This window comes from Mandrillus leucophaeus, unplaced genomic scaffold (assembly GCF_000951045.1).
Source record: "Mandrillus leucophaeus isolate KB7577 unplaced genomic scaffold, Mleu.le_1.0 Scaffold52, whole genome shotgun sequence".
Classification (NCBI taxonomy): Eukaryota; Metazoa; Chordata; class Mammalia; order Primates; family Cercopithecidae; genus Mandrillus; species Mandrillus leucophaeus.
This window is the reverse complement of record NW_012105586.1, coordinates 3253983-3277063: the sequence shown is the minus strand read 5'-3', so window position 1 is coordinate 3277063 and position 23081 is coordinate 3253983. Positions and strand designations below refer to the sequence as shown.

Below are 23081 nucleotides of genomic sequence, written 5' to 3'. Positions count from 1 at the left end.
AAGATGTCTGTAATTTGTTGGAGGTAGACCAGGAATTTAGCTTCAAGCTCTCCAGTAGCCACTGTGAGGAAAGGAATTCAATCCCTTACTGCAAAGCGATGTCTCCAAGGCCAGATCAAAGTAGTGGCTCAGGGACATACAACCAACAGTGGGAAAAGACCCCTGAGAAGAATTTCCATGAGGCTCACCCTCAGAACCAGGGTAGTGTTGTGAGCAACTTCCTTAACAGCAACTTTGTCTAAGGTTGTTTCTTAAAACTTCCTTCAGTACAGACGACAGTATACCCACAACCGGGCTTAGGAAAAGCAGCTTTACAAAATCAGAAGTAAAAACTGCAAACGGAAGCAAAAAAAGAAAGGTGATAGGAAGATACAGGAGACCAGCAGAAGGGAGGCAGAAATGCAAGCTGAGTTGACTTGGCTGAGGACACCCAAAGAGCCAAGCACACTGGCTTTCCCCAGAAACAGCATTCATTCATTCATTCATTCATTCATTCATTTATTGAGACAGAATCTCGCTCTGTCATCCAGGCTAGAGTACAGTGGCATGATCTTGGCTCACTGCAACCTCCACCTCCTGGGTTCAAGCAATTCTCCTGCCTCAGCCTCCCAAGTAGCTGGGATTATAGATGTGCACCACCACGCCCAACTAATTTTTGTATTTTTAGTAGAGATGGGGTTTCACCATGTTAGCCAGGCTGGTCTCGAACTCCTGACATCAAGTGATCCACCCACCTTGGCCTCCCAAAGTGCTGGGATTACAGGTGTGAGCTACCCCACCTGGCCTGGAACAGTGTTTTAAACAAAGGACAAGATCAATCTCCAGGGAATTCTGAGGACTTATTTTCAATTATATTTGCTTACAAAGCTAAATAACCTTCTAGAGCACTTTTCCAGGCCTCTAACTACATCTTTCTGCTACAAATCTGCATAACTTTAAGTTTTTATGATTGTCTCAAATATGGGGAAAAATTAAGGGTGGAATTAGGAAAGTTTCAAATAGGTCTCAAACAGGTGAGCAAGGAAATCAATATGCAAAATGAGTTATCTGACCTTAAAGTGATCGTACTTAGTTACTATATTTTCTATTAGTGTGAGAGCACATTACCTAAGCCAGAGATGGAAGGAAGAAATGTGGATTTTCACATTTACTGTGTCTGATTTGAAACTGAAGCATGCCTCAGAGGACGGAATGTTTTTAATTGTTCCTACATGGTATTTCAGAAATCAACATTTTCTCCAAGTCCAATTTATTTGGGCAAAAACAGGATTCTATTTCTATCTTTTTGCTAACTTTTTAAAGTGTTAAAGGAACTCTTTTAAATATCTTCTCAAAAGCACAGCTAGGAAAGGACTTGGCTGTTTGATCACCCTCTCAAGCAAAGTAGACACCACACACAGCAGGCTCTATTAGCCACGGTGAAGGAACTTATTAGCTGGATGATTTTTTCTGAACTATCTGCAGTGAGATGAAAGATCATGTTAGCATTCACATGAAGATAATGAGATCCCAGAGTTGATATTCTCTGATAATCATTAGGGGAAGTGAATGATGCTTTAGGAGCCGGAGCTAATGTTTCGTGCTGCTTGTAATTTCCTAACAGCAGAAAATTTATTAAACAACCTATTTTTTCCACACCCAGAAGACTGAAAACTGTCTTAACAGAGGAGCGAACATAACCACATCAGAGAAAAGACCATTAGATTTCAGATTATGCTCTGCCTTTTATATTCACAAAACACCATAGGAGGAAGACGCAGGCATCAATAGATTTAGTTGATAAAACCCCACTCTGCCCTTGGGTACCCTCTGAAGTCCAGGAACCAGCACATTCTATTCTAGCTCTAGACAGCACTATCTAACCCAGACGCAAAACCTATCTTCCTAGGCTGCCATGGCCACAGAATTGCTTTTCAACTAATTTCATTGGAACAAGAAAGGACAGGTTGGAAAACAACAGGAGCCCAGGTGATAAGGGTCAACAGAAATGACAATCATGGCTAGATTCCTGGGGAGAGCCATCTGCAACATGTCATTTAAACGTGCTGGCCAGACCCAGAGGCAGATTTCACAGAGCAGAAGTCTCCAAGTGACTCCAGTGAAGTGGCACCAGGTAGTGGGAGAAGAGAGGTCATTTTGCATGAAGGCAGCAGCAAATTAAAAAGGGTTTATAGCCTACCTGATGAGAGATTCTAGAATGGCAGGGGTGGGGCCTTTCTGGAACTCCAGTTCTTTGTAGTGTAGTGCTTTGGCATATGCTCGGCACTTGGCAGCTCTTTCACCCAGCAGAACAATGCCATTGTCATCTCTCAGTGGCAGGGGGCCCTGGAGGAGAGCAAAACCTCACAGCATAGGAAAATGGCAGATGGGGCACAAACAAGAGAAGGCTGTGTGGATGCTTCTCTCCTCCCACCAGCTGGTTCCCTGTCAGCCTCCATCTGGACAATGGGGAAAAGTCTCACCTTGTCACTGTGTTCCATGAATTCAGCCAAGTTTAAGAGGGTTTGTGTGACTTCAGCGATGTCTTGTGAGGTGAGGGCCAACTCGATGCTTCTGATGAGCTCATCCTGTTGATCTTCATTCAATTCAGACCAGCAGGACACAAACGCAGCATTGAAGAGATCCCTGAAGGCACAGAAGGTGGAAAATAGAGAGACCTCCCATGCCTCTGCCTGCTGCCTCAAAGTCACACCTATCAGTTCACTTTTGGCATCACTGATTTTGGTTATACAGACCAGTGCTGTCCAAGAGAACTTTCATGTCCAATATGGTAGCCACTGATGATTAAAGCACTTGAACTATGGCAAGTGTGGCCAAGGAACTGAATTTTACATTTTATTTATTTTTAATTAAATTAACCACATATGGCTAGTGTCTACTGAATCTTACACTGCAGGTACAGACACTATGATATGCAGGGACTTGGGGGGCAAGTGGCAGGGCGGGGTGAAGAGCAGAGCAAAGTAACTTTTCTCCAAAGGAATATTTCTTGGCAGTTTTTGCATCATTTCTCTTCACTAGAGGAAATGGGAAATGAATAGAATGGGGGCTTCTGACAAAGAAGTTGGCATTAACAAATGTGGAAAACAATAATCGTTAAATGATTCTTGGGATGTTTCTGGGACAATGTCTAAATTCTTGAGGTCAGAAATGTCAAAGGCAGCATCCGCAATTGCTTTCAAAATATAATCAGAACCCTTAGTTGGATGGTCATAAAAAATGACAACAGGACTAGAAGCATTAGCAAATAGGATCCAAACCTGTAAGTTCTAAAAGATTTTCTAAGCCAACAGTTGGGGCCTTACAAAGACGTGGAACCAGAGGTTCCATTTCAAAGATTACTATGACTACTTACATTACCATAGTACCACATGATGGACACATTTGCCATCCCTTACATCTTACATCAATCCTATCCTCCCCACTGTTCTGGTGACTGTGTGGGGAAGGGAGTGGGAAACAACACGATATACCTACAATGGATAGATTTAGCAACGGACAGATTTAGCATTTAAACAACACGATATACCTACAATGGATAGATTTGATGCCTCTATACCTACTTTCTTTTCTTTTTTTTTTGAGACGGAGTCTTGCTGTGTTGCCCAGGCTGGAGTGCGGTGGCGCGATCTCAGCTCACTGCAAGCTCCGCCTCCTGGGTTCCATTCTCCTGCCTCAGTCTCCCCAGCACCTGGGACTACAGGCGCCCGCCACCACGCCTGGCTAATATTTTTGTATTTTTAGTACAGACAGGGTTTCACCGTGTTAGCCAGGATGGTCTCAATCTCCTGACCTTGTGATCCACCCACCTGGGCCTCCCAAAGTGTTGGGATTACAGGCGTGAGCCACTGCGCCCAGCCTATACCTATTTTCTGTTACATATTAACAGGTTAAGTCAGACCAATGCGTATAATTTTGTAATTTGATAGAAAAAACAAAATTTGAAATCCAAAGGATAAAATGAAGACCAAAAAAAGTCTGTTATAAATTTAAAAATAAGTTTTCGGAGCCAGGTAATTAGTCGCTGGTCATCCAGGCAACTTGGGAGACTGAGGCAGGAGGATCTCTTGAGATTAGCAGTTCAAGACCAGCCAGGGAAATAAGCAAGACCTTCATCTCTAAAGACATAAAAAAAGTTTTCCTGATCTAGGTCAGAGGCCACACTGGATCCTGAATGAACGTACTTGGGACTAAGGGGATAAAACATTATGTGGGTATCACAAGCCTCTTGTGGATAACACTGTGCTCAGAGGTGACCTGGGTGAAAAGAGGAATAATAAAAACATTGGCTAAGCATATGATATCTCCACACTACGGAAACAGGGAAGTCCTAGAAACTATTTTAAAGCATTAAAAAATACTTGAGGCCAGGCGCGGTGGCTCAAGCCTGTAATCCCAGCACTTTGGGAGGCCGAGACGGGTGGATCACGAGGTCAGGAGATCGAGACCATCCTGGTTAACACAGTGAAACCCCGTCTCTACTGAAAATGCAAAAAATTAGCCGGGCGAGGTGGCGGGCGCCTGTAGTCCCAGCTACTCGGGAGGCTGAGGCAGGAGAATGGCTTGAACCCGGGAGGCAGAGCTTGCAGTGAGCCGAGATCCGGCCACTGCACTCCAGCCTGGGCGACACAGCAAGACTCCATCTCAAAAAAAAAAAAAAAAAAATACTTGAAAGAAATTAGAGGAAGAAAATCATGGCATCAAACCAACAGTCTCAGGGGCCATCACTACTGCTAAATATACATCATAACAGCAAACCAGCTGTGCTGACAAAAATGAAGTGAAACGCCTTGCTTTCTGCTTCTTGCCAATGCGAAGGGCTGCTTATTAATTAAATCACCATTTTATGCCTCATTATAAATAATTAATGTCCAATGCAGAAAAATCTAAAAAATAAGGAAGAGAATAAAAAAGAAAATAATCACTCCTTAAGCCTTCCCTGGAGATAACCGTCGCTATATTACTTTCTAATCTTTATCCTATTCACATTTATTTTAATTTTCAACTTTGCATTCCATTTTATTTACTTGCATTATATCATAAACCTTTCACATGCATTAAAAGTTTTATAAACCAAAAAAAAAAATGTTTTTTGAGATGCAGTCTTGCTCTGCCATCCAGGCTGGAAAGCAATGGCATGACTGTGGCTCTCTGCAGCCTCCAAACTCCTGGGCTCAAGCAATCCCCCGAATCCTCCCATCTCAGCCTCCTCAGTAGCTAGGATTACAGGTGCATGCCACCTCGCTTGGCTAATTTTTTATTTTTGTAGAGATAGAGTCTCGCTAGGTTGCCCAGGCAGGTCTTGAACTCTTGGCCTCAAATGATTCTCCTGTCTCAGCCTCCCAGAGTGCTGAGATTACAGGCAGGAGCCACCATGCGCAGACTGCAAACCAAATTTTAAATGGCTGTTTCAGATTTACTATTTAGGCTGGGCACAGTGGCTCATGCCTGTAATCGCAGCACTTTGGGAGGCTGAGGTGGGCGGATCACAAGGTCAGGAGTTCAAGACCAGCCTGGCCAACATGGTGAAACCCCATCTCTACTAAAATTACAAAAATTAGCCAGACATGGTGGCGGGTGCCTGTAGTCCCAGCTACTTGGGAGGCTGAAGCAGGAGAACTGCTTGAACCCGGGAGGCAGAGGTTGCAGTGAGCCACAATCATGCCACTGCACTGCAGCCTGAGTGACAGAGCAAGACTCCATCTCAAAAACAAAAACAAACATGAAAACAAAAAAACCAACCAAACAACAACAAAAAAAGATAAATGTCTAAAGTGATGAATATCCCAATTATCCTGATTTGCTTATTACACATTATATGAATGTATCGAAATATCACATGTACTTTGAAAATATACGTACATCTATTATGTATCAATAAAAAAAATTTTAGCCAAGTGACTCACACCTGTAATCCCAGCACTTTGAGAGGCCAAGGTGAGCAGATCACCTGAGGCCAGGAGTTCAAGACCAGCCTGGCCAACATGGCGAAACACTGTCTCTACTAAAAATACAAAACTTAGCTAGGTGTGGTGCTACATGCCTGTAATCCCAGCTACTTGGGAGGCTGAGGCAGGACAATTGCTTGAACCGGGAGGCAGAGGTTGCAGTGAGCCACAATTATGCCACTGCACTCTAGCCTGAGCAATAGAACAAGACTGTCTCAAAAAAAGAAAAAAAAAATTCTGGCAAATTCTATTTTCCAAAGACGTCTGCAACAGTGGCTCCTGTCCCATACACTCTGTGAGAATATTACTTCTCCTCTATCAAGAGGTGAGTGTCCATGTCTTCTTCCCTTGAGTCTGAGTGCACCTTTGTGGCTGCCTTGAGCAACAGAGTCAGGTAAAAGTGACTCTTCATGACTTCCAGGCTTCTTTATGACTTAGGTCATAAAAACACCATGCTCTTCCACTACCTCATTCTCTTGGGACACTCACTCCTGAAGCCAGTCACCTTCTGTGAGATGGCCCAAGCAACCCATGGAGTGATCCCATGGAGAGGAACCAAGGCCCCCAGCCAGAGCTGCGTCCCTAGTTGAGTCACCTGCACTTTGCCAGACACACAAGCCAGCCTTGAATGCGGATCCTCCATCTTGCCCCAGTCAAACCATCTCCACTGACACCATGTGGAGCGGAGGCAAGCTGTCCCAAAAGTCCTTCCAAATTGCAGATTCAGGAGTAAAATAAATAACTGTTATTGTTTCAGACCATTTTTTTTCCTGTCATATTTGTAACAAACAGCAATAATTAGAATACCATTGTTACTGGAAATAGGTTACATTCAACTATTACACAGTTGCTTTTAGAGTTATAAGTAACTTTGTAATTAAAATGTTAGACGTAAAGGTACTAGAAAAAGGAATTTGTGGTCTACTTGCAAGGTTAAGATAGATGCTACAGTAAGAGCTTGTTGACTTTGTGTTTTTCTTTCTTTGCATCCCACAAAATTAGAAAAATTAAAAATACCAGCCCCTTGATTATTAGTTCTAATAAAAACTAATTTGTATATATCGTTTTCTATGTGCTGATCTTCTCCACCCGCCCTGACACACTATACCTGGCCATCGGGTTGTAGGCCTGTGCCAGGGCCCAGCAGGAGCGCAGGGAGGGTGATGATGAGTCCTTCAGCAGCTCCAGGCTCAGCCGTCTCAGCCATTCCAGCCAGTCATCTTTGGAGACCCTCCTGGCAGCACCCCAGGCCTGTGATCCCACAGGTGACAATGGAAAACAATCAGCTTCAAGGGCCAATTGAAAAAAGTCCTCATCTATTTAATGATTATTCTACTTTTAGATTTATAAAATCCATCTTTCATGAAAAAATTCCCCTAGAGTGCAAATACAAAAGAATAATATTTAATTAAAAGCCATAAAGCAAGAGCAGCAACTCCGGAACATACCACACTGTGGAAAAAGCCTGTTTCACAACTTCTTTGTGCTGGACTCTGACTACAGCAAAGGAGAGAGTTCTACAGAACCAGAATACATGGGACTGCCACACTTGGGTGCATTCGACAAAGCCTAATGGGCTCCAGCAGGGCATGAAGGGAGCTGCATCCTCTACATTAGAACACCAGGTCATCTGACAATGAAGAGTCACGCAAGAAGAGGGAAAAGGCTCAGGTTTACACCATAGTGAATCATGTTGCAACCAGGTGAGCAGTGAGCCCAAAGCACACGGCACTGTGGTAGAACAAGAAAAAAGCGTTGAACAGATTTAATTTCTACTCTATCCCCCCCAACTTCTCTCAGACCTCTGAACTCTCCAGACATCAAGAGTTACTAGCAGGGGCAGCTTAGGCAGGTGGGTGGAAAGGCTGAGGTTTTGGAGAGGTCAGTACAGTGTAGTGGGCAACAGCCACACTTGACTCGATGGCTTGAGTTCAAATCCCAGTTCTATAACATAATTGGCTCTCTGATCTCTGGCAAGTCACTTAACTCCTCTGTGCCTCAGTTTCCTCATTTGTAAAATGAGGATTATAGTTTCTGCTTCCTGGGGTTTTTAAGTTAATAAATGTAATGAATTTATAACAGTGCTTGGCACAAAGTTAGTACTATTTGCCTATTTCTCTAAAGTTAGAAACACCTGCCTGGGATCCTGGCTCTGCCACTCAGCAGCTGTTAACACCCTGGGCAAATTACTGGTATTTTGCAGCTGAGCCTCAGAGTTCCTCATCTAGGGATAATGTATCTAAATGACTTACCTGGAATAAATGAGCAAAAAATGACTGTTATTATTGTCAAAATGACACCTATTTGAACTGGCCTAGCCCTAACTACACTAAATCCCCAACTTTTAAAATACATTCTTCAAAGATTTTTCCAGCAGGACAGATCAATCCTCCCTAAATGGGGGAAATCATGTAAGTCAGAGCAGAAGGTCTCAAACTTTGGACTAGTTAAGTGGTCCAGTGAGTGAAAAGACCCCATGTGCCATACCATCAAGGACTCAACTGTCACCTCCCTGGGATATACTAGAGATCTGCTGTTGCTTCTAAAGAGTTACTGATGAATAGAATTAAACAAACTATCACTTTATGTCAAAAACCGAAGTAGAAATATTACAAGAGACAAACTAAATAATACCACTGACCATACAACGAGAACTCCTGAATGAGAAGGAAGAGGGGACTAGATACCAAAGACTTGACTTTTAGACCTTTTTCTGTTGAGCAAAATGGGAACATCCAGTCCTTTCCTGCCCACAGATATCTGGCTTCTTCCCTATAAGATGGGTCTGTGCGTAGCTGTATTATATTATACAGCAATTGTTAAAAGCTGGACATAACCAGGGAAGTATTATTAGTTTCTTTTTCGCTCTAATGAAATGGTTGGGCCTGGGTAAGACACAGACAATTCAACACAGTGGTTAAGAGAGTGGGCTCTGGAGTCATGCTATCTAGCTCAAATCCCAGCTCCACCATTGACGCTAGTTGACACTGGGCAAATTACTTAACCTGTCAGTGCCTCACAGTTCACATCTACAAAGTGGGACAGCAATGACAGCACCTAACTCATGGGGTTATCATGAAGATTAAATGAGTTAACATAAAGTATTCCACCACAGTGCTTGACACATGGAAAGCACTCAATGTTAGTTGTTACTATTACTTGATAAACGGCAGTAAATATGTTTTCAAAAAATCATAGCTTAATTTATCAACTAGGCCAAGTCCCCCATGTGGCTCTTTCCCCCTGATCTGTAAAACATTATCATCTCTCAATTCTCTGGGTTAGGCCGAGTCCCCTATGTGGCCCTTTCCTCCTACTCTGTAAAACATTATCATCTCTCAATTCTCTAGGTTAGGCCAAGTCCCCTGTGTGGCCCTTTCCTCCTGCTCTGTAAACATTATCATCTCTCAATTCTCTGGGTTCTATAATAACTGTGTAAACACGAGCTGCTTCCTCTTGCCATCCACCCACTGCTGATCACCTCATCTGGTGATGCTGGTGCCTGTTCATAGAATGCCAGCTTACTCATGGTGAAGGTAAGCCCAAATGGATTATCATAAGACAGACAGTAAAGCTGCTGAAAATTCTGGAAGGCGTTCTAGAGGTATATATAAATGGTTTTTATGTTTTCTGTATCACATAAATCCTACACTATCATAACCAATAAAATGGTGACTGAGGTGGCAAATTGTTACTCTGAAAGTTGGTTAAGACTGATAAATACACCAATCCCTAATTATTATTACACGACTATAAGGAGGCACAATTTACTTCTGAACAGTGAGTTCTGCTGCTTTTTTTTTTTGGTGAGAAAATCTTGCTCTGTTGCCTGTGCTGGAGAGAGGAAGTGGTATGATCACTGCTTACTGCAGCCTTGACCTCCCAGACTCAAGAGATTCACCCACCTTAGCCTCCTGAGTAGCTGGGACAACAGGCATGCACCACCAAGCCCAGCTAATTTTTGTATTTTCTGCAGAGGGGGATTTTGCCATGTTGCCCCAGCTGGTCTTGAACTCTTGGGCTCGAGTAATCCTCCTGCCTTGGCTTCCCAAAGTGTTGGAATTACAGGCATGAGCCACTGCACCTGGCTGCCTACCTCCTCTTTTTTTTTTTTTAAAGAGAATCTTGCTCTGTCGTCTCGGCTGGAGTGCAGTGGTGCAATCATAGCTCACTGCACCCTGGAACTCATGGGCTCAAGTGAACCTCCTGCCTCAGTCTCCCAAGTAGCTGGGACTATAGGCAGGTGCTACTCTGCCCAGCTAATTTTTAAATTTTTTTCAATTCCTTTTTTTTTTTGAGACAGGGTCTTACTCTGTTGTCCAGGTTGGAGTTAATTTTTTTCATTTTTTCTTCATTTTTCATTTTTGTTACAGAGATGGTGTTTTCCTATGTTGCCCAGGCTGGTCTCAAACTCCTGCTTCAAGTGATTCTTCAAGTGATTTTGGCCTGCCAAATTACTGGGATTACAGGCATGACCACCACGCCCAGCTCCCACAATTTACTTTCCAATGAAATAGATCTGAGAGTCAGCTGCAGAGGATTTTGTCCAGAGTTTTGAACTTGATCTACTTTCTCAGGTGAGATAAATTAAGAGTCTTTCTTTTGTCTATCTGGCAAGATTTATGCTTATTTTTTCCAAGTCTGGGTAGAAAGCAAAACTTCCTGGAAGCAAACTAGATTAGTGAGGAATTTCCTAAAACAGAGAGAACAAAGCTCTAAAGCAGGGTGGACGGCTGCCTGGTTGGAAGGACATTCTGAACCTAGTCAGGATGAAAACATCTGGGTGGAAATGTACATTTGGCCTCCTGCCTGGCCCCTCCCTCCAGTGTGAGGTGTCAGTAGGGTGGCCTCAATGACTGCCTGGGAATGCCAGGTGACTGATAATCTTTTTCTTCCTCCTAAAGTCTCAGATTAGTAGTTACAAAATCCCCAAAGGGAAAGCAGCATCACTCCTGACCCAGGAATATTTTACCACCTCCATCTTAACCCAGCAAACGCTTCTTAGCAGTAGTCACTTGAAGCTGTTCTTGTGAGAAAAGACTCTGAAACAACAGTAATAAACCCCCAGTATTCCAAAACTGGGCGTGAGCCTGCACACATGCACAAAGAACTGTGTTCAAATCTTCATGTGCTTTGCCAAAAGAAGTGAACAAGTCATCTGGGACAGTCTTGCCCAGTTCTTCACCTCTATCTGCTGCTGCACATGGAGTGGACTGGCTAATAGATGAAAAATAACACTGAAATCGAAACTGGAAGTTGCTTACAGTCACCAGAAACATGAAGGACTAATGCAAAATGTGGAAAATACTTGATGTGGTATATTTATTTAAAAGTTGGTGAAGTAATTATGATTATTCTGCTCTGATTCACCAGAGATGCTTTGAAACTGCCTGTTTTTAGGTGGATGGCTGGAGGCATACATGGTGAAAAGCTGATCATATCTTAGGCTTTGGCCAGCAGAGATAATTCAGTAATCGCTTGGAAAGATCTAAAACCTCACTACTCAAAGTATGGTCCATGGGCCTGCACCATCACATTAGCTAGCAGCTTGTCAGAAACGCAGAGTATCAGGCCCCAAATCAGACTGCCAACATCAGAATAAGCATTTTTACAAGATTCCCAGCAACTGGTAAGCCCAATGAGTTTGAGAAGTTTGAAAAGCACTGTTTTAAAGCGCCTTCATCAGTCTCACTGCCAACTAGGGGGCTCACTAGCTTTGTTCCCTTAATGTAAAAAATGAGAATATATTTGCAACAAAAGGTTCTACCATTCATATTCCAAGGGAGCACAAAAGGACATTTCGTTCTCTACTTTTTCTCTATTCAAAACAAAACTACAATTCAGATACCTGTAAAAAGACAAATGATCTAAGTTCATGGTATCTAGATTTCTGGAAAAAACACCTGGGCCGGTTTTTGGTTGGTTTAAACAGCTGAAAGTTTTGAATAAGTGAGAAGAGCAGAGCTCTCCTTTCCCAGTCCCCTGAAACAATGGACTTACCTTTTGGAGGTTGATGGTGCTGACGTGCAGTTTCTTCATGGGTCCTGTTTCCACTGGTCCACTAGCCAATGCATCCCCTTGGCCACTCCTAAGCATTCGATGCTGGTAAATCAAAGGATCCTCCTCTTCATCAGCAAGTGTGTATCCCTGCAACCAGAGATTTATAGGAAACACCTACAACTCTACTAGATGCTTCTGGTTTAGGAAATATCCTTACATTTTGGGAGGTGCAGACCTGGTAGAGCCAGGATTTCAGTAAGAAGTAAAAAGTCCCATGTATGGACCAAATGAACCACAGATGGGCTGACTCCCCAACTGTAGACAGTCTTTGCCAGTCACTCCTAGTTAATGACAAGCACTGACTTAGTAGTACGAGCAAGCAACCATGCAACTAGCAAAGATAAACAATTGTCGGCAATGGGAAAGGTGATAAAGTGTTTGGAGTAAAGGCAGCAAACAGCCCCCATCCCCTGGCTTTTTTAAACTTTTTAAAAAGAATTATTCATTTATTTATTTATGCCACTCCCTACCTGCCTATCTATCTAATCTAACCTATTATTTATTTATTTTTTTGAGACAGAGTCTAGCTCTGTCTCCCAGGCTGGAGTGCAGTGGCACAATCTCAGCTCACTGCAATCTCTGCCTCCTGTGTTCAAGCAATTCTCTTGCCTGAGCCTCCTGAGTAGTTGGGACTACAGGCACGCACCACCACGCCTGGCTAATTTTTGTATTTTTAATGGAGATGGGGTTTCGCCATGTTGGCCAGGCTGGTCTCGAACTCCTGACCTCAGGTGATCCTCCTGCCTCAGTCTCTCAGAGTTCTGGGATTACAGGCGTGAGCCACTGTGCCTAGCCTTTAATCTACTTTGAGATAGGGTCTCACTTTGCCACTCAGGCTGGAGTGCACTGGTGCAATCACAGCTCACAGAGGCCTCAGGTGATCCTCCCACGTCAGCCTCCTCAGTAGCTGGGACCACAGGTATCCGCCATCATGACCAGCTAATTTTTTGTATTTTTTGTACAGATGGAGTTTTACCATGTTGCCCAGGCTGGTCTCAAACTCCTGGGCTCAAGTGATCCACCTGCCTTGGCCTCCCAAGGCATAAACCACCGCACTCAGCCCCCTGCCTGTTTTTATATAGCCCAAGAGCTAAGAAGGGTTTTTATACTTTTAAATGGTTGGGGGTAAAAAAAATCAAAAGAAGACTGATATTTTGCAACACATAGAAATTGAGAGAATCAAATTTAGGTGTCCATAAATAAAGTTTTAGTGGAATGCAGCCAGGCTCATTGTTTACACATCGTGTGTGGCTGCTCGCAGGCTGTAGAGGCAGAGCTGAGGAGTTGCAAAAGAGACCACGCAGCCTACAAAACTGGAAAAAGTTTGCCAATCCCTAGTTTAGAGCTAAAAAGCTACACAAACTCCCATAGCCAAGATTACAAGAATATCAAGTAGTAAAGACAACAGGGACTTCAGAACAGAAAGGAAGTATAGTTCACCTTGACAATTCTGCAGATGAGCACATCATAGCGCTGATGATTGATTCGGTGTCGCACCAGAACTTTATTCACCATTGGAATGAAAATTTGGTACTAAAACAGGAGGGGGAAGAGATCAGAAACTATCATTTTGGAGAGTGGAAAAAAAGTAGAGGAAAACATATTATACAACTACATTATGACCATTTCTTCTGGGTTTGTGACTAGCTCTGTGATATTCAGAAGAATCCTTCTTCCCATCTCCTGCCATAATCCTAGTTTAAGTCCCCATCATCTGGTTTATGATGGTGGCCTCTTGAGAGATCTTTGCTTCTGCCCTTGCCCCCACAGCCTATTTTTCCACATGGCATTGACAGTTATCATTTAAAAATATTAAGTCAGATCTTACTTTTCCTGTGTTCAAAGTCCACCAAAAACTTCCAGTCTTGCTCAGAGTAAAAGCCGAAGTACTTACAAAGGCCCACAATAGTGATTTGCATATTTTAGTGGGCATCAGAATCACCTGGACAGCTCATGAAACCAGAGATTGCTGGGCTCCACAGAGCATCTGATTCAGCAGGTCTCAGGTGAGACTCATCTTGCTGTCGCCCAGGCTGGAGTGCAATGGCACAATTATGGGGGTCACTGCAGTCTGGAACTCCTGGGCTCAAGTGATCCCTCTGCCTTAGCCTCCTGAGTAGCTGGGACTACAGGCACATGTCCCTATGCCTGGCTAATTTTTAAATTTTTTTTTGTGGAGACAGGATCTTGCTACGTCTGGAGCTGGTCTCCAACTCTTGATCTCAAGCAATCCTCTTGCCTCAGCATCCCACGTTGCTGGAATTACGGGTGTGAGTCACTGTGCCTAGCTCAAGAATCTGCATTTCTAACAAGTTCTCAGGTATGTAGATACTGATATTGCTTGTCCAGGAATTATACTTTGAGAGCCACAGGCCTACAAATCTAGTCTCTACTATTCTGCCTTATCTCGGTCACCTTAACTCCAAGTACTTCCCCGTTGCTCGCTCCTCTGAGATCACACTGCTCTCCTGCTGTGCCCTGAACTCTTTGAGCAAGCTGCTGCCTCAACCTTAGCACTTGCTATTTCTTCTCCTTGCACCCAATTCTTTGCAACTGAGCCTTTATTTTATCTAGGTCTCTGCTTAAGTGTCAACTGATCAGAGGTCTTCTCTGTCTATCCTAAATAAAGAGCACTTCTCTTCACTTCAACCCATCACTCTTAAGAAACAAACTGTTTATTTGCTTTGCTTCATTAGGATGGAAGCTCTATGAGAGCAAAGACTTTCTTCTTTTTACGCTGTTATCCCCAGAACGGCACTTAGCTCACATAGGTTGCTCAATAAATGTTTGCTGAACACATGAAAAAAAAAAAAGCAAATAATTCCATGTTCTCTGATGGTGGCTGGCATCAGACAAAGTATGAGTGGCTCACAGACAAAGTCTTCTTTCCAAATAAGGCAGAAGAGCACCTGTCTGTCCAGACTCCCATCTTACCTTCTTCCCCAGTTGAAAAACAAGTGAAGACAGCGTGTCCATGGCTGTGGAGCGCAGTTCTGGGCTCTGGTCCAGTGTTCGAACAATAGGGTGGATGATCCGGGAGGCATAGTCAGTGAAATCCAGGGACTCCGTCAGGCGGTCCACAGTCTCTAGCGCTGCCCTACAACAATCGCTAACATACAGTAACTGCTAACACACAATCTCCAAGGAAGAGACGTGACTGAGGGTGAGCTTAACAATCAGCACCAAAGGGATGGGAATAAATGGCTTCTAAGGTATTTTGGATGACATGGATCCAACATTTATTCCAATGGGATAGGGACAGTTAAGATTTCCATAATAAACCTGGGATATTTCTAGACTAAAATAATGTGAGTTGAAACAACAAAAAAATAGAAAGATGGCCTGGGAACTTAAGAAACAAACATTTTCAACAAAACATTAAAAGCTTAATGATTGCTAATCCGAAAGGGGAGGTGCTCACTTTCGAGATGGCAGTGGAGCTTCAGGGGCATCAAACAACTTCACAATAGGAGGCAGCAGTAAATGTAGGTAGTCATCCAGGTTGGCGCCAAACAGCTGGATTGCAGCCAATAACTGCAAAAGGGAGCAAAAGCATGGTGATGAATAGTCATGTCCCAAGTATCTAAGGACACGCAGCAGGTGGTGGTGAGGATAATTCAAAGTTCTGAGGGGACTGGGAAAAGCCTTTATTAAATGGCCTTGAACTATATCCTTTCGGTAGCACTTTCTCCCCCTCATTTTATTTGCTTACATATTACTTTGCTTTCTCTGTGCTTATTTGAGTTGATAAGGAACCCGTTGCTGGATAATAAAGAAAATTAGTCTGGGATAAAATATTTGCCAAGATTAATCTATTGAAAGAGATAAGGATAATCAAGAGAGGATTATAGACATTCTGTAAACTGCACACATTGGGTATTAGTATTCTTGGGATTCTGTCTTATGGAGTGGGCATCAACCTGTCACTCAGAACGAGGTCTCAGCTTTTAGCTGATCACCCAGGGATTCAGAGGCAAGCAGAAAATCTCTCTGGAGGATGACATAGGCTACTCACCTTGATAGAGACGATGCGGCCTGGGCTGTTGTCATGCATGAAGACACGCAACATGTGTGGGATCAGCTGGGGCAGGTAAAGCTTAAATTCACCCCCAAGAGCTACCACAATTTGCTCAATGAGAAGAATGATCGTGCTCTGAATTGAGGTATTCATGACCCAGAATTCCTACAAAGAGAGAAAAGTCAGAGGAGCTGAGTCAGGTCCCTTTCTGCTGATATATGAACCGAGGAATCGAGATGGCCAGAAAAGCAAAACTGTAGTGAGCATGGTCTGCGCTGAGATCGACTCCTCACTCCCCTCCTCCCGCTGGGCCCTTCTTGTGTCCTGTGTTGCAGCCATACTGGACAAACTCAATTGCATTTCCCCAGATGCAGGAGGCTACCTGAGTCCTCTGGGCTTTGCTCATGCTGCTTCCTCTACCTAGAATCCCACTTCTTGCTCAGCTACGCCCTGTCTTTCTAGACCTGGCTCTAGCCTCACTTCTCCCACGCAGGCTTTCTTCTTCTCCATGATCCACTTGGATCCTTCGCACTCCCTTTGATAGCGACAGCAGTTGTAAGACTTCCTTTGCTTTGCCGTCCTGCCTGTAGATTGTAGGCTACTTAAGGACAAGAAACCTCTATCTCTGTATCCCCAGAATCTATCAATCAGAGCATCTGGCATATTCTAGAATGAACAGATTACTAAGTCACTCGAAAAGCTCTGAAGTGGTCCAGGGTGGATGTGGACCTTACTTTGGTATCACCTGATCTCTACCAGAGGGTGACTCCAGTATTACAAAGATTTCCTGGCTTTTCTGGATTTAGATTTTGCTATTAATAGATAGCATCTGACATCTGTCCCCTCCCAAAAATCTATCCATCAGGCCTGAACAATGCCACAAAATGAGCCCCTTTCTATACCCACATGGTTATTTTCCACACAAGTTACTAAAATAAAAACTTGACCAACTGGCCACAGATCCTGCCTCAGTGTTGCAAAGCAAATTAGTCCAAGCCTCTAACTCCAGGAAAAGCTATTATTTCAAATCAACTCAAAAAGACAGCTGCCTATCACCATCTTTAAGAGTTCTGGAGTAGGAGATTTAATGATAACAGAAACCCTACTAATCATGTCAACACATGAATGTTAATATTCTTGGAGCCTCTAAATAGTTTAAAGTCCATAAAAACAATGATAACTCCTCAGATAAAAGGCTTTATAGAGAGATATAGTATTTTTATTTAAAAAGGTATCTTAAAAAGCATAATGGTTTAGAAAGTAAAAACCATACTAGAAGATGCTGATAAAACTTCCTTTCTCTCTACTTGGAGAGAAGTATTCTCTCTGAAAGAGCTGTGTTTTCTAGGTTAAAAGTGTTGCCAAAGAAACACCACAGATTTCAGAGCCTCCAGAGTTTGTCTGATGTTCATTCACTTGAACCCCACTCTGCCTTCTTTAGAGAAGGCCTACCTACCTTCCAGCTGCATTATCATCAGTTCCTCACAGGGGCTTCTCTACCTCAAAGATGCGAGGCAGCCTGCCGAGGGATGTCAGCTGGATCACTGTTCACAAAGACTATTTTCTTCCCAGGCTCGGGGGAGCTCATTAAAATGCTCAGAATCAACAGTTAAAGGAAGAGCCCCTGCTGCACCTTCTCTATTTGGGGTGAAATGGAAGCTGCATTTTGCAGGTGTGAGGCTCCCTGCCTCACTTCCCTGTGTTTTGGTCATCAACACGTTATGACTATAATATGGTCATATTGTATCCTTGTTTAGCCTTCTTGGGGGGATTAAGTCACAGATTACTACATCCTCCTCCCCTGAGGACACTGCTTCTTCCCTTGCCCCTCCTTCCACTAAGAGGAGCCACCGGCCTCTTTAGTATTCTGCCTAAATCTTCCTTGTACAGAGGCTTCTGTGGTAGGAGTCAGGGAATAGAGCAGCTTTTAATTATTTACACATGTAGGGAGGTTTCTCAGTTCTGAGACCCAGGTGTTGGGAAGTTCCATTTGAAACCAGCCATTTTGATTTTAGTCCTGCTGTTTCCTCCAAACTAACTACAAAGGTCTGGTGTGAAAGAACAGAAATCTTCCAACTCTTTGAGGACATGCTGTACCTGCAAAGCAACCTTCCTCACAGAGACATTTAAATTATATAGAACAGAAGGAAAAATGATATTGCCAATGGGGTGTCTTCTGGCACCTACTTAATGCATGTTATAAAATCCTGGGACCTCAGCCTTTTCTCATGTGCCACTGCAGTCAAAAGGTGGTGTGTATGGTTTTGGAGGTAGCAGGGTAAAGCATCACCTTGTTCCTTGGTGCCCAACACGTGTCGGTCATATTTAACAGCCCTAAGAAAACCCAACCCCCAATCCCTTCATGGTTTACGAGCAGTAACGAAGAGGGCGTTCATGAGAATAGAAAAGCACCGTTGTGATATTAAAGTGAAATTGCTTTGTTGTGTGTGAGGCAAATAACCCAAGAGTCTATTTCTGGCAGAACAATTACTTCAGGATTTCTCTTCAGCCTTCGTGCCTTGTAGTTTTATACCTGGGAACCTGGAGCAACAGCCCTTCCTCCCCATCAATATCCAGTGGGCTTTGTTCCATTTCCTGTACTAAGGCTGTAACAGCTCTACAAAGATCCATGAAAAAAATGTAGTCATTTAAACTTGCTTCTGAGCCTTCCTTGACCCAAACATGGAAGAGGCCAAAGCATTAACTTCTACTCACTCTCATGAGGGTGACTATTTCATCCATATAAGGTCTGATGTGGCTCTTCACAAAGGACACCAACATTCCCAGCTGCTGGAACAAAAACTGAAATGGACAAGAGGTCAACCAGTTGGTATCATGAAGGACACTGAACCCCCAGGCTTACCTTAAATTCATGTGAACAAATAAAGACAACTATAGAATGGGTTTTCACACTATACCATCTACTGAGAATATATTTCAAAGACCCAAGTTTGGCTAGGTTTGGAGGCTCAGTGCTTTGGGAGGCTGAGGTGGGAGGACTGCTTGAGGCCAAGATTTCAATAACAGCCTGGGCAACATGGCGAGATCCTGTCTCTACAAAAAAGTACAAAACATTAGCTGGGCACTTGCCTGTAGTTCTAGCTACAATGGATGCTAAGGTGGGAGAAATGCTTGAGCCCAGAAGTTCAAGGCTGTAGTGAGCTATGCACGTGCCAATGCACTCCTCAGAGTGCAGGGTGACAGGGTGAGACCCTGTCTCTTAAAAAAAAAAAAAAAAAAAAAGACACAAACTTAAATGGTGATGGTGGTGGGAACTCAAAACAATTATCAGGGGCTTTTACACACCAGGCGAGCCAGTTACTGCATAGCAGGGTCTTTGTAACCCTCATTTAACCTCCCTGTGCCCAGGCTCTTCCATGGGAAAATGGAGATAATACTTAACCTCACAGACTTCTAAGGCTTAAACGGGATAATTCATGTCAAGCACTAGAACAGGGACGTGAATACTGTTCAGTACTCAATGAATATCTGTTATTATTGAAGGATTTCTGGAATCACTAAACTTAAAAATAAACCTGAAAGTTTTTACCAACTGTAAATGTACCTTTTGCTTATTTGGCTCTAACTAATTACCACCCACTTCCTAAACTAAATACAGCTAACCCTTGATTATGGGTATTGTAGCTCATTTACAGTAATTAACTCATCACTTAGGTCTTAATTAATTAACTATGTCTCTGAGAGATTATGAGCCAAAATAGCAAGCAAATTGGGGTAGGGATAGGATGAAGGGATTCTACTTAAGTCGGTACCTTTTAGGTGTAGGAAGAAAAGACATCCACTAAATAAAGTTGGGAATAAAGAAGGTGTGAGTAAAGAAAATCTCAACTACTTTCCAGGTTAAAGATTTGTCTTCAAAATGTAGGTTTTATTTTGTTATGATCTTCAGATAGTATTACACGCCAGTAATAAGTAGCAAATAATATTTGACACCCTTTCCCACTTTTTTTTTGGAGGCAGAGTCTCGCTCTGTTGCCCAGGCTGGAGTGCAGTGGCGTGATCTTGGCTGCAAGCTCCGCCTCCTGGGTTCAAGCCATTCTCCTGCCTTAGCCTCCCGAGTAGCTGGGAATACGGGCGCCCGCCAAAAATGCCCGGCTAATTTTTTTTTTTTTTTTTTAGTAGAGACAGGGTTTCACCATGTTAGCCAGGATGGTCTTGCTCTCCCGACCTTGCCCTCCCAAAGTGCTGCGATTACAGGCATGAGCCACCGCATCCGAACCCCTTCTCCAAATTCTTACAGCTCTCTCTGCCTTTGCTTCTCTCCATTAACAAGGATAACTTAGAAAATGAACATATATGTTTTCACGCCTATCCACATCAAGTCAGGTAAGTTGGGATAAATAAAAAGCATTACTTAAAAAAAAAGTGTTATTTCAAACAGTGAGTAATGGACTTAAAGTACTCATTACCCAAAGAGGTAGGATCAATAGGACATACAGGATTGGGCTCAAAGAAGAGTCTCAACATATTTCCTAATGATAACTTTGACTTCTAAGGTGATTACAGCCTGGTCACCACGTGGCACACATTTGACTCAGTAGACTCATTTCTACCTATCTCCTGGTCCCCGCCATCCCCCAAATTGAATCACTACAGTTTTGTAGTGATTCCCTGTATAAATATGTATAGTGGTCCCTATACAAATATGTTATTACAGGCCTGGCACGGTGGCTCATGCCTGTAATCCCAACACGTTGGGAGGCCGAGGTGGGCAGATCACAAGGTCAGGAGTTTGAGACCAGCCTGGCCAACATGGTGAAACCCCATCTCTACTAAAAACACAAAATTTAGCTGGGCATGGTGGCATGCACCTGTAATCCCAGCTACTCGGGAGGCTGAGGCAGAAGAACTGCTTGAACCCAGAAGACGGAGGTTGCAGTGAGCCAAGATCACACCACTGCATTCCAGCCTGGGCAGCAGAGTGAGATTCTATCTCGAAAAGAAAAAGCCTGAAAGTAGAAAACCTAAGCTGGAGGAAAACAGGCCAATAGAGATGGTGGGAAGGTCAGAGAAAACTGAGAGACAGAAAGAGGAAACAAGCTTCCTGGCCCTTGGTGCCATTTTATTAGGCACAATTAGGGAGCACTTCGGTGGCTTATTCATAAGGAGTAGCTGCCCAAGGGACATGGACAGGCAAGCACCTCAATGCTGAGGAGAGAGCTAGAGGAGCTGCCTCTTCTCCCTTTGCCTTCCACAAGCATTCTTTTTTTCCTCGGAACATGAATATTTGAAGAGAACACAGTTTTGCTCCTGAAAATATGATGCATTAGATTTCCTCCCAAACTCCCACACTATGAAAAGCCTAAAATTAAGGCAAAAAAAATATAAACATGATTATAAGATTATTAGAACTGAAGTGGCCAGGCGCAGTGGCTCATGCCTGTAATCCCAGCACTTTAGGAAGCCAAGGCAGGCAGAACTCCCCGAGCTCAGGAGTTCAAGACCAGCCTGAACAACATGGTAAAACCTTTTCTCTACCAAAAGTACAAAAAAAATATTAGCTGGGCATAGTGGCATGCGTCTGTGGTCCCAGTTACTTGGAAGGCTGAGGTGGGAGGATTGCTTCAGCCTTAGAAGTGAGGTTACAGTGAGCTGAGATCATGCCACTGCGCTCCAGCCTGGGCAACAAAGTAAGCCCCTATTTCAAAAAAAAAAAAAAAAGAACTGAAGCCTCTCACATAAAGCCAGACTTTCAAAGAGCTACATATTAAGATAAATAGTGAGTTAAAAAAAAAAAAATCTGTCCACTGGTAAAAGGAGATAAAGAAAGTTGCCAGTTGTGATGTGGGGTCTAGGCAGAAAAATGCCTCCCCTAAGAGTTCATAATTTCAGGCATCTATTGTATGGGTTTATGGATTTATTTTCACTAACTGTGTGGCCTGGGAAGCTCTAAGCCAAGAAATTAAAGTTCTCCTGGACCACCTGGCAGAAGTAAATGTATATCCTCTCTGGAGAGATGCAAATTTAGAGCAGATTTTCTAGTACTGCTCCAGGGAAAGCCCAGTTGAATATGCTATATGATTCAAAATTATAAAACACGTGAGGAAATAGACCATTACAAGCATGACTTCTCAGAAACAATACACAGAATCAGACTTCTGTTATATATAGTAGAAGTCTATTTATATTTGATAGAAAATTTAGTCTGTTTAGACATCAGTGCACTTCCCCCTAAATAGTTCATTGTGCATATTAATAACTTGATTTTAATCTTTACTTTCAGCCCCAATTTTTTCCTTTGAGGTACAATTTACACACAAGGAAATGCACCAGTCTTAGGGGTACCACTCAACAAATTTTGACAAATGCATGCAGATGTGTAACCTAAACCTCATCAAGATATAGAATATTATGCTATCTTCCCAGGAAGTTGGTTTATGTCCCTTCTAGTAAATCCCCACCTTATTCTCTCAAAGGCAACCACTACTCTGTTTTGTTTTGTTTTGTTTCCTACCATGGATTAGTTTTGCTTGTTTAAGAATTCCATATTGAGTGGAATCAATGGCATGTTTTATTTTGTGTAAGTCTTCTTTCACTGAGCAGAAAGCTTTGGGAATCCATGCTGCTGCATGTATTGGCAGTTCTATCCTGTACATTGCTGAGGAGCTTTCTATTGTATAAATATACTACAGATTGTTGATTCATTCTCTTATTGATTAGTTACTGAGCTTATTCCAATTTGGGACAATTATGAATAAAACTAAGTACATTCAAAAAAAAAAAAAGAAAATTTAGTCTGTTTAAAATGCCTTTAAAAAAAAGTGGGAATAAGGCTGGGCGCAGTGGCTCACACCTGTAATTCCAGCACTTTGGGAGGCTGAGGTGGCTGGATTGCTTGGGGACAGGAGTTCAAGACCAGTCTGGGCAACATGGTAAAACCCTGTCTCTATTAAAAATGCAAAAAAAAAACAAAAAAAATTAGCCGGCGTGGTGGTGCACGCCTGTAGTCCCAGCTACTTGGGAGGCTTAGGCGTGAGGATCACTCGAACCTGGAAGGCAGAGGCTGCAGTTAGCCGAGATCGTACCACTGCATT

At 43.0% G+C, this 23081-nt stretch overlaps 1 protein-coding gene across 2 annotated transcripts in view; it reads right to left on the bottom strand.

The window, feature by feature from the left end:
- The window catches only part of MTOR (mechanistic target of rapamycin (serine/threonine kinase)), a 160412-nt gene that overhangs the window by 91263 nt on the left and 46068 nt on the right, over positions 1–23081 (bottom strand). For both annotated transcript variants that reach the window (XM_011996603.1, XM_011996602.1), the window contains exons 20-28: positions 18742–18828; positions 16024–16191; positions 15430–15542; positions 14943–15105; positions 13449–13541; positions 11949–12095; positions 7057–7199; positions 2463–2625; positions 2180–2325 (exon numbers count right to left, since the gene is read on the bottom strand). In XM_011996603.1, coding sequence (XP_011851993.1) covers positions 2180–2325; positions 2463–2625; positions 7057–7199; positions 11949–12095; positions 13449–13541; positions 14943–15105; positions 15430–15542; positions 16024–16191; positions 18742–18828 — 1223 coding nt within the window. The remainder of the gene's footprint in view (positions 1–2179; positions 2326–2462; positions 2626–7056; positions 7200–11948; positions 12096–13448; positions 13542–14942; positions 15106–15429; positions 15543–16023; positions 16192–18741; positions 18829–23081) is intronic.